At 51.1% G+C, this 12,165-nt stretch overlaps 1 protein-coding gene across 1 annotated transcript; it reads right to left on the minus strand.

The window, feature by feature from the left end:
* Positions 1-2,674: 2,674 nt before the first annotated feature.
* Positions 2,675-9,129, minus strand: LOC110296098 (uncharacterized). Its single transcript, XM_029478291.2, has 4 exons — positions 8,968-9,129; positions 6,315-7,191; positions 6,004-6,147; positions 2,675-4,812 (listed from the first exon to the last, which is right to left on the minus strand). The coding sequence occupies exon 2, from the start codon at positions 7,161-7,163 to the stop codon at positions 6,552-6,554; it is 612 nt and encodes a 203-aa protein (XP_029334151.1). The 5' UTR covers positions 7,164-7,191; positions 8,968-9,129; the 3' UTR covers positions 2,675-4,812; positions 6,004-6,147; positions 6,315-6,551.
* Positions 9,130-12,165: the final 3,036 nt, after the last annotated feature.

Raw genomic sequence — 12,165 nt, forward strand, 5'->3', positions numbered from 1 at the left:
GCCCATAGTGGCACTATTAGGAGGTGTGGCCTTGTTGGAGTAGCTGTAGCCTTCTTGGAGGTAGTTTGTCACTGTGGGGTGGGATTTGAGGTCTCAAGCTATGCCCAGTGTGACAGTCTCTTCCTAGCTGCCTTCAGATCAAGATGTAGGACTCTCAGCAACTCCAGCTCCATGTCTGCCTGCACGCTGCCATATTTCCTGCCATCGTTAGCTCGTTAGATAATGGACTAAACCTCTGACACTGTAAGCCAGTCCCAATTAAATGTGAGCCTTTACAGGATTTGCCTTGGTCATTGGGGTCTCTTCATAGCAATAAAACCTTAACTTAGATATCTATCAACTAAGACATCTATCAGGTAGATTTATTACCTGAAACAGCTTTACAATATAATTGGGCATTTGACCTGCTCTATGTGGAACAAGGAGGCTATTGTGTGACTTTGAGAGAAAAATTATTGTTTCTATTCAAACCACTCAGAAACCATTCGACATAATTTCACTATACTTAAAAAAGATAAAATGCACATAATACATGTGCTTGAGTGCACGCGCACACACACACACACACACACACACACACACACACACACACACATGGACGGACGGACCTGAGATGAAATAAGTGACTGACTGGTTCCATTTCTCCTTTTTGGGTTCCTCCTGGATAGTACTCTGGAATCAGCTATCACAGGGCCTTTGACCCTTCTGTTTTTGCCAACTGTTATTGGCCCTTGTATCATTAATGCCTTAACTAGATACATAAATTTCCATCTGGGTACCATTAAGCTGCTGGTTATTAGATCCCAATAGAAATAAGTACCCACCACAAAGTCAAGGATTTGACTCAGGTTACAACTCATGGGTGAATGTAATGGCTAAAGTTATATTTAAAGTTTAAATTAGTGTGTTTAAGATTTATAAAACAAAATGCCTCTAACATATAAGCCCCACTCGCCCATGGACAGATAACTTCCTGGAGTTCTGGGGGCTGTTGTTCACGTAAGATAACAAGCCATGATTTTGCTCTTATAAACAAGCTTGGTTGCCCCAACTGCACAGGGTATGCTTGATCACACATAGGCTGAGCTAGGTGGGTGGTATGTAGGCAAGAATTATGTCAGGAAGTATGCTTGCTCCTGATTGGATGAAAGCAGAAAGTGCATAGCCTTATGGGTTCTTGACATTTTTAGTCTCTGACTAGTGTAATTTAGTCCCATACTCTGTGAATATTGCTGTCCATTGTCCTGTCCAGTATTTAATAAAACTTACCTCAAATATGGTTTTTATAAAAATGACAATATTAACTATCACAGTGGCCAACACACACCATAGCTGTAAAGGGATAAGGGACACCAAGAGCACACACAGACATTCACTCACTTGGGGTGAGGACAACAGGGCTTTGGTGTATCTGAAGACCACAACTGAGGCAGGACATACAGTCGAGGACTAGGAGCCTATTCCAGGAAGAACACCTATGTTTTGGGCCAGGACCAAACATTTCTTAGCTTTCATTCTCTGCTATGTCTTGTATCCCAGGCCATTTCCCATAAAGCCAGGCTGTGCAAGCCAGGTGAGGATAGACCCTCCTGACATGGCCATGACAGTGGTAACAGTACTGGCAGATGGACGGACCCTCATAAAGGTACTGACTCCTCTCTTGCCTCTCTACCCCACAACCTGCCCAAGTGGAGACAATCATTTATTTACATCTCCTCTTCCCTACCTAGAGGTGCCTGAGCCTCCTCAGATGGTAGGCATGGATGGGCACAGGTCCCCAACGTGGATGGCATCTTTTTAAAATGAAGCCTCCAAATGGAGTCTGGGGTTGGACCCATGGCTTCACATACAAGCTCCCAAGACAGTGATGCTCTGCCCAGATCACACACACCTATGGGTGCAAACACATATATGTATGCACACATGTACATGCACACACCACCACTGCTCATCCTCTGGGATTTACCCACCATCCACACAGCTTTGTTTTCCCCCTATCCTCACACTATTGGTGACAGATAGGGCTCAGTGAAGGGTTGTAATTCAAAAGCCATTCATGTCTTCCCCAGGCCACAGCTCAGGCTGAGCCAGGACCATATCTGAAGTTCACAAAGAGGAACTGAACTAGATCCACAGAGACTGGGCCATGGCTGCTGCTTCTGCCATGGGAGCTGTGGGGGCAGAGTAAGAGGAGCTGGGCCCTGCCTTCAGTTTAGGCAATGTGAATGGATCACATCAACCCTGACTACTCCACTCCCCATCCCTCACCTTAGAGCCAAGCTTCAAAGGCATTGACCCAGAGCCACATCCCACTCATGACCCTCCTTAGCTAATGACAGAATCTCCAGTACTCCTCCGCCATGGTTTGGCCCATGGGGATGAGAATGACTGGAAGAAACTGGACTATGTTAGCCAGATCAAAATAGCAGTCCCTAACAGGACAGGGCGGTCTGTACTACTCTGCTAGACTGTGTGATCTGTCACCTGTAGTCCTTGCTTACTATTCCACCTTGAACACAGAACATGTGACCTTGAATGAAACTCCCCCAGAAGTGATGGAGGCTAAAATACAGGCAGAGATATAAGCCACTACCCTCTTCCCATCCATGTCCCCCAAGGACCGCTCCACATAAAAGCTGTTGTAGAGAACATTTATTTGAGTCACCTCCTCCAACAGATATCAGGGACCTTTGGGAATATCCAGCCATTCATGTGCACTCTGGTGTAGCCATGGTCTATGTGTGTTGTGGTGAGCGGGGGGAGGGTGTCCCTCCTGTTTCTACTACCTCCAATTTGCAAGGATGTGAGACCTCCAGCATCCATTGTTGATCCAAGGGGTCAGGCCACAGCCCAACAGCATACACCTCTTGCTAACCCATGTGGACTCTCCCTGTGCACACAACCCTCCACCTCAGATGACCTCCAGCATGTGTTTCATCATCCAGTTGACAGGCATCTTCCTGAGAGGTCTTGGGCTAGACCCACTAGAAGTTGAAGAAGAAATGACAGCCCCTTGTCCTCAGGGAGCTCACAGTCTAGTTGGGGACTCAAGGTGCACACAGGCACACACAGCACATATACATACACAAACACAGAAGAAACAAGCACAAGACTAAACAGCACATAATACTCAGGGAGACACCATGTGTTAACACAAGGATTGTTAAGGAACATGGGCTGGGTAGGCTGAGAGGCTTGGCCCTGGTGAATAAGTGGGTTTAGGGGCTAGGGGAAGAACATTTCAGAGCAGGACAAGGGAAGGCATGGCCCAGTTACAGTGGGGATGAGACAAGCTGGGCAGTTAGCTGAGAGGCATGGTGAAGGTTCCCCTAAGTTAGAAAAGAGGGTGCATGGAAGTTCCCATGGTATGGGTAACGCTTTCCCTTTCTCTGATCTCTTTGAGTACTCAGTGACCCCAGAATAAGGCATAGGGGTTCAGTAGGAACCTGTAACCCAAACTGCATGGGGAATGCAGGCAGTAAGACCCCAAGTCAGGAATCCAGAGGTTTCTACCAAGTCCTGATAGAAAAGAAAGCCCCTCCCCCTTTCCTAATGAGTGGCTCATTCTAGGAAGGGAGGGAGACAGTTGTGGGCTCTCAACTGACGGGCTCATATGTGAGGATATGAGTCCTTGACCAGCAGTGGCCCAAGACCCTCACCTCCAAGTTGTACCCCTGCTTACTTAGGGGACGCATGCAACTCCTCCACTGGCTTCTCCCACTGCTTAGACCCACCATGTGCAGGGTTCTGGTGCCCTACAGCCCTCACCTTCCCAGGTGATACCTGCCTGGAGCTGCACGCCTGCCCAACTAGGAGGTCCAATTGTTTGCATATGGCTAGTGGAAGTACGATTCCTTTCCCACAGAACAGATACAGAGAAAATTATTTACCATCCCTTCAGCAGGCCAACCTTCCCTTGAGACTCCACAGGGCAGTTAGAGCCAAAGGCAAGCAGAGGGCTCCACTGTAAAACCCTACATCCTGTCCGACACAAAACAGGGAAAAGGAACCAAGCCTAGGAGCCAGTCTTGGGCAGTGTCTGGGGAGGGAAGCCTGGCTCCAGAAATTCGGGGTACTGTCAGATTGCAGAGAAAGGGATTGGATGGACTAAAAGGGGCTCAGCCTCAGAATTCTTTATTCCCAAACAAGAGGAGACCAGGAGAGCATCACACTTGTGTGTAGTAGGGAAAGGATGGAAGATGGACTCCCCAGGGCTGAGGTCTTTAGGCTGGAGTCCAGAGGCTCCTGAAACTGCTTGGCACTCTGAGAGTTCCATGAGTAAGTGAGTTCTAGGACAAGGTCCACAACCTCCTTCGGCTTAAAGGGCCACAAGCCCCTGAAGCATTCACCTGTCTAGCTGGGAACGGGCATGGAAGCCTTCACATGCTCTTCACATCATCAGGGAAGTTTTGCCTCTTGAGCCCAGTCTGCCATCAACTTGCTGCAACGGTACACAACAGTCACGCCTTATCCTTGCCCTTCAACCAAGGGCTGAGCCAGGCTGGAGGAGAGAAGCCACCTCTTCACACAGGTGATGTCTGCCTCCACACCTGAGCTGAGGTCTAAGATCAGGAAGCCAAATGAGGCTTGCCCAGCTGTGACTCAAGTCAGATCTGGGGAGTCTTCCCACCAAGGCATGGAATCAGCCTCTAATCCCATGCTCTACCAACACAGGGCACCTCCAGAGGTAGGGTCTTCTGAGGAGACATGTCTTCAGGCCAGGAACCCAGGACCTACGAGACTCCATTTTTAGTTTCCATGCCCAGATGCGCCCTGCAGGTTCTGGGCCATGAGGTCCTCTTGGCTTTGTATCTGTTCACAGAAGCAGAGACTATGGTCAGCACATTGTAGTAACATGGCCTTGCCTACCAGCCCATCTGGACTACATGGGTACATTCACCTGACTGACTCTTTGTCTATCTGGGACCTTAAGAGAACCCTCTTACCACCACTCCCCAACAAAACACCGCCAAGTTTTAGCCTGTTGACACCCGACATGCCTTGGGTCTGGGTACTTGAGTGACTAGCTAGGACCTTGTTAAATATTTTCTGTCACTAAATACAATAACAACCAGGGATCTCAGGCAGAAGCCAGTGATTCCAGAGGAGGCGCATGGCATTGAGGTGGGACAGAGAGCAAAAGCAATGAACAGTCTCCAGCACGAAGCACAGGCCTAGCTGGAAGCAAGGGAACAGAGGCCGGCTCAGAGGTCGCAGCTTCCTAACTTCAAATCCCTGCACCTGTCAAACCCAGTGATAACCTGCCCATGAGAGCCTATCACCTGGCCCCTGACCACATGCCCAGCTGCATTTTCAATAATTCAACAATAGAGCTGACGTGTTTTCAGGTCCAAAATGAAAACCAAAGCCCAGACTTGACCTGCTATAGTGACGCTAATTATTTGCTGTAATTTGGAACAAGTTTGGGCAAATCGTGGTTTCCTTGTTTGTCAAATGGCAGAAAAGGCCAGTACCCGTGAGTGACAACTTGTAAACATGGGTCTTCAAGCAAGCCCTAGCTAGCTGTCTTACCAGACGACCTTGGCCATCTTGGCTGAGGCCTCCCTTCTCATTACCTGAATGAACCTCAAGGCTTTGTGCTTCCATCTATCCTTCCAGGGCCTCTGTTCTCTGAAACACAGGTCAGTGCTCCCCGCACTCATGACAAATGTCTGGTGTACCCTCCCTCTGAACAAATCCTAGCCCTTGCTGTCCTGAAGCCATCCTTCCGCACCCCAACTCTTCCTACAGAAATCCTGTCCCTCTAGAACTAAGGACAAAGCCATCAAAGCCCCTTAGGTGAAGCCAGTCACCATCCCAACCCAGAGCAGGCTGTCCCAGAGTAGCCCACTTCTCTGTGCAGATACCCTGACACCCTGTCCCAGGCATGAGTGTGGGCTTCTTAAGTAACTCCAGACAAATGGCTTCACCTTCTGATAACAGTGAAGCCTCATGGCACCCCAGGGAAAAGGTAAAGGTTTTTCATCTTCATCTCCAACTTACAGATAAGCAAACTGAGACATGGAGTGGAATGGCTTCTCAAGGCCACCAGGCAGTGGGTGCAGGAGGCTGAGGCTTTGGGGACCGAGCTTGGGTCTGGGAACCGTGGCAAGTGACCCTCTCCAAGTGGCTTTCAAGTCTGACATGCTGGGAATGAAGATCGGGTATGCAGTAAGTCACGGAGACCAACACAAGTCCCCACCCACCCACCCCCAGTCCTGACCTAGACAGCCAACACTACACGCCCACTCCACACTCCCCACTCCCACCACCCTCACACCTCAGGGGACTCTGGCCAACCCTGTGAGTCTCACCTGCTCTAGGCAGCCGGAGGAGGCAAATTAATGCAGGTGCCCAAAGCAGATACATGCAGCCAGCCAAGGGGTCCAAGGGCAGGAAGACAAGGGGGAGGGGTGGCCCAGAGGCCTTTCAACACCCTAAGCTGGCCCTGTCCCCTCCCAGGAGCCCATCCAGACAGGGCACTGCAATTTAGCACCCTTGGATGTGACTTCTGGATTGGAGACAGCTGGTGGTAGCAGGTCTCCCACAGGTCATAGCACACGGCTCAAATGGGCCGCTTGGCTCTCGGGCCCGTGGCCATGGCTGCGCTGGTGGGTCTTGAGCGAGCCCTCACGTGCGAAGCTCTTGCCGCAGCGAGGGCAGAAGTAGGGTCGCCGCTCCCCGAAGACACCGGGACGGCGCGGGTGCGGCGTGGGCATGCGCGCGTGGGTGCGCTGGTGGTTGAGCAGGAAGCGCGGCTCGCGGAAGCAGCGACCGCACTGCGCGCACTGGTGTGGCTTCTCGCCGCTGTGAATGCGCTGGTGCGTGAGCAGATTCTGCTTGAGGCTGAAGCAGCGGCCGCACTCGGAGCAGGCGAAGGGCCGCTCGCCGGTGTGCGTGCGCTGGTGCACCTCCAGGTTGTGTTTGACGCTGAAGGCCTTGCCGCACTCGGGACACACGAAGGCGGCTGCGCGGCCAGCCCCCACGTGCGCCTTCTGGTGCCGCACCAGGCTGGGCTGCTGGGAGAAGGTCTGCCCGCACAGTGGGCAGCGGTGGCACTGTTCCTCCGCCGGGTGGTGGATAACCAGGCCTTGATCGTCCCCCAGACCCTCCTCCCCGTCCCCTGTAGGGGACCCTCCCCTGGAGGACACCAGCTCTGTCATGGGCACTTCCAGTTGCAATCACCAGCCCCTGGAGAAGCAGAAGCGGAGAGAGGGATCAAGGAAGACCCCAGGGTCAGCCATTCTCCAGCCTGAGGAAACACTCACTTCCTACAACCTCCACTGTTTGCCCAGCTAGTTTTGCTTTGTTTTGATTCATCACAGTCTGTCATCCCCGGCTCCTCTCAAGAGCCACCTCCTTCTAGAAGTCTCTCCTGACTTCTCCAGCATCCTCTTGCAGTCCACTGCCCAGCTCTGTGACCTTTATCGTCACCCTGGAATAACCTCAAGAACAGAGAGCTACCTTCTGTGACAAGGCACATCAAGCCCTGTGCCTTTGACATAAAAGACATGGGCTAAAAACTGCTGGAATTCTCAGGAGCAGATTCTCTAGTCAGATGCCCAAGCATAGGCGGTGACCCAAAACCTTCAGGAAGGAAGGTCACCAATGGCTTAAAGCAGGAAGTAAAATACCCCCCCACCACCACCACCACCACCACCACCACACACCACCACCCCGGAAAAGTTGAAAGTGACCTCCCTGGGTTAACCATTAAAAGTAGTCCCACTGTTTAACAAAATGAATCATACATTTGCAAAGCTGCAGATCACTGAACCAAAGCAAGAACTCCCAAGGAGACAAGCCTGGTCCAAAGGCTGACCACCATACTCATCACCCCAGCACTGGGCTCCCAGCATGCCTGGTGTACAGATTGTCTTCCCAGGCCACTAGACCTCTCTGAAATAGTTCCCCACTACCCTCACAACATCCTTGAACAGGGAGAACAGCGTCCCTGAGCCCAGGTTTGTAAATGGAACAACTGAAGCTGGGAAAAACCAACATACTTGTCCAAGGTCACACAGCAAGGTGAGCCAGGACTAGGCCCTAAGTCTCCTGACTCACTGTTGAAATTGAAAATGTTTCAGTATACTAGCGGCTCAGCAACTAAACATCCCTTGACACACACACGCCTACCAATACCCCAGTCACCACAAACCCATTCATTCTTAAAGGGTCACAGCCCCTATAGGGCATGGTGACTTGCTATCACTCCCAAGCCTTGTGGAGCAACTGGGACCCACTCCATTCACTCCCTCCATCAGAAAAGCTTGTTAAGGGTTCCCTTAAAACCTCCCTTCAGGTCATCTCCATACTTCCAGCCTCATTCAATCAACCTGCAGGGTCAGAGTCTCAGAGACACCCTCTGTCTTCCCCTACCTTCAGGCCAAGGTGGAACTGGCACTTAACCCTAGAGAAAAGGATTAGAACCCATTGCCCTGTGGCTCCACCCATAATCCCTCCCCAGACAACTGTGCTGGCATTAGCAAAGACAGACCCATCAAAGTCTCCTCGTCCAATCTGAGACTGGTCCTGTCGTTGGGCAACCTCCCCACTTTCCCTACAGACCTCAGACCAGGGCCTGGAGGGTCTAAAGCCTTGGTTTTCTGTCCCTCCCCCAAGTTCCTCCATCAGGTGCCCCACTCACAGCCCAACCTGCTCCCCTTCTGCAGCCTGCAGCAGCTTTTTCCTCAAGAGTCTGAGCAGCCCAAGGAAAAAACAGTTAAGTCTCCCGCAGCGCTGCGCCCTTCTTCCCCGCCCCCTCCCCCCCCCCGCCCCCCATAAAGCCGAAAAGCCTCCTGCCGCGCTGGTCTGGTCAAGCCCCTGCCTTAATTCCAAAAGCTCACCCTACCCAGCGAGAGTCTCACAGCCTTGTTAATTCAGGGGTCCGAGAAATGTGACAAGCTGTGCATCGCAACCCCACCCCTAGGAACATAAATAGGCCGCCACCCAGCTTCCGCAGCCCACCTTGTTGAGCTGCCAACCCCATCTCCTGGAGGAACGCATGCAATCGACCCACCCGGTGCCCGTAGCGCCCCACGGGAGACCGCGGGATCCTAAGTAAACAAGTAATTAAGTCCCGGCACTGCCACTCCCAGAAAGGACTTGCACGGCTCCAGGCAAATACGGTAGCACGCCCGCAGTGACCCGGCATCAAGGGTCCCCCACTGGCCTCGATAAATACGGTAACCTCCCTCCTGATCTTGGGCTCTAGCCTGGGACTCACGTGGCGCCGCCTCTGGAGCCCTTGCCTCTGCTGCAGCGCCGCAGTCGCCAGCTTCGTCGCAGCCGCACAGCAGCCCCGTGAGGCTGGGAGGTCTAACGCGCCAACAACCTGGCTGGTGGGGAAAAGGGAGGCAGCGAGCGCTGCGCCTACCTGGGAAAGAAAAGGGTCCAGATTCTAGGGCCAACGTTGCCTTGCAGGAGGAGTCACCTCAGTGCCCCAACAACCCCATCCCCGGCCATCCTTTACGGAGGAGCAAGATCTTCATCTTCTTCATCCCAGGCTAGCTAAGGCTTTGGACCTACCCCAGCTCCTGGAAGCCGGCTGGGACTCTGGGACCAGTGCGCTTTTCTGGAGGAGCAAGAAGGGAAAGAAGCAGGGGACCCAGTAACGGAGAGTCTCAGAGTTAAAGCCCCATGACTATGGGGACTATTGTGATCAAGCCAAAGCTGTCCCCTAAATGAACTGTTTGTAATCCCTGGAGAAGTCAGGCATGGTGGTATGCATTTAATCCCAGCATTTAAGGCAGAGGCAGATCTCTGGTGTTTGAGGCAAACTTTATCTACATATTGACTTCCTTGCAGGTCAGTGCTACAGAGAGGCTGTCTCAAATGAATGGATAATGAGTGAGCGAGCGAGTGAGTAAGTGAGCGAGTGAATGCACAGAAGCAGTAGGTGCGAGAGGTAGCACTAAATTCCGGGTTCCCACTGTCCTTTAATACCCCTTGCTTGTCCATATCCTTACTTTTTACACCACCACTTCCCATGTACGATCTCATGGGAACTTCCAATTAACCATTTGCATCTATAAAATGGGATCGTAACATTGTTATGATCCCGTTTTATAGATGAGAAAAGATTTTTAAAACGAAACCCAAAGTGGCTTCCTCTAACACCCACAACATTAAAAGTAGCAAAGGTCACATAAGAAATCTACTGGGATGGATGTTTAACCATACCAAGGCCGGTTATGAGTTCCTATGACATACACAACTTGACCTCTGACAGACATACTTCCTCCACATTCAGCTCCTGCTGCAGGAGCAGTCAAACTGTCAGGGAAAATGGGTTTCATCTCTTAAGCAGGCCACAGGAGAAATGGGGACACTTAAGGAAGACCAAGGTTTTCAAAAGCAAAGAGAGTAATCTATGGAGGGACAGGACCATCCCCTCAACAGCATTTTCTAGGCGAGCTATGCCAGTATAGAAAAGGAAAACACAGCTGTGGGCAGGGATGAGAGACAGGGGATGCCATCTAAAACCCTATGTCTCTGAGGGGAAGAACAGGGGTGAAGGCTGAATTTCAGCTGAGTCACTTTTGTCCTCCCATTCCACATGCAAGCACCTGTCCCCAGCCCAATTCCCATCTTAATGTGCTGTGGCACATACAACAACATGACAATGTGACGACATTCTGCATACACAGCCATGCTTGCTTATCCAGGCAGGACAGTGGCTGTCAGCAAACCCTGGTCAGGCCTTGTGCTGCATTCACCCTGAGGCCCACCAGACCAACAGGTGGCTCCAGAATATTCCTGAGGCTCCTGCAGATCACTGTGCTGGGCGTCCTTGAGTGCTGCCTGCACAGGAATAAATCATCTCCAGGACTTCTGTCTTTCTCTTCTTTCCAAGAGGTCTTCCTATCCCCAGATATCAGGTCCCCACTACATCTCGCCAAATTGCCTGGCACCATCCCCACCAAGTTGTAAATTTCCAAGAGCAGGGACTGTGTTTTAAGCATCCCTGTACCCCCAGAGTCTGTTGTGATGAGTCCTTTTCACTGTCTTTTCAGTGACTAGCACATGTTGACATGAACACCTGATCTCTCCATGGGCAGCCATCGGGGGAAGAAGAAAATGAGGAGCTGCCAGCTGAAGTGAAGACCCAGCTACAATTTACAGGAGTGTTTTGGGGGCTGAGGGGACCTGAGCATAGATGTGAGGCTCTGTTTGTGAGATGTCATCTGGTGTTCCAAAGTTCTTTCTTCACCACGAAAGTCCAAGTAAGACCTATCACATCAACTCAGCCAGACTTTCAAACGCAGGGCAGATGAACTGAATATGGAGAATTGGTTCATCCCAGCTACCGTTTAGAAACAAGATGCCCCTCCGTACAGCAGTGATTCTCAACCGTCCTAAGGCCTTTGATACAGTTCATGTTGCGTAAATAAATCCTACGTCGTCATAACTGTAATTTTGCTATTGTTGTGAATCGTAACATAAATACCCCATATGCAAGATACCTGATCTGTGGCCCCAAAGGGGTAACGACCCACAGGATGAGAACTGTTGCTTCCATGGCATTGAAGAATTAATACACTGGTGGATTCATATGATGGAATGTTGGAGGCAGGGCCTTGTTGGGGAAGTAAGCCTTTGGGTGGGAGGGGTTCCCATGAATGCTATAGCTTCTCCCTGACTCTTTACTGTCATTCTCCTTCCTGGCTGCCTTAAGGTAAGAAGTCTTCTTTGCCAGACACTCCTACCACCATGACACTCTGTCTCACCTCGGGCCCAAAGAGATAGAGCCAGCAAGGGCCCGAAACCCAGCCATGCCCTTAGGATAGGACCACCTTCGCTGTTTTCAGATATTCTTACAGCGACAGGAAAACTGAGCAATGCAACTCCTCATAGAGACCGTGCTCAACAGGGAAGCCCTCCTCCTCCTTTCCATAGTGCAGTTGCTCTTCAGGTAGCCACACTTGAAGCTTATTAGAATCATAACAGCAACTTCCTCAGGAATGCTCGCTGTGTGCTTCCCCGGCCGAGATCCCAAAGCCTCAACCCCAAAGCTGTGACTCCAACCTTGACAACAACAAAACCCCACCTTTTTCTAGATTTGGGCTATGGGTAAAGGATGGAGGAAGGGGTGGGAGAAGGAAAGGCTTCTGAATTTTGCCAATAGAAAGAAACATCATTACAACTAGGGTGTATTATTGCCTC

The sequence above is a fragment of the Mus caroli genome, unplaced genomic scaffold (assembly GCF_978045245.1).
Source record: "Mus caroli unplaced genomic scaffold, Mus_caroli_1 scaffold_7, whole genome shotgun sequence".
NCBI lineage: Eukaryota > Metazoa > Chordata > Mammalia > Rodentia > Muridae > Mus > Mus caroli.

Bases quoted from the DNA above. Each gene is read 5' to 3' on its own strand.
- LOC110296098 (XM_029478291.2), bottom strand. From the start codon at position 7,163: ATGACAGAGCTGGTGTCCTCCAGGGGAGGGTCCCCTACAGGGGACGGG.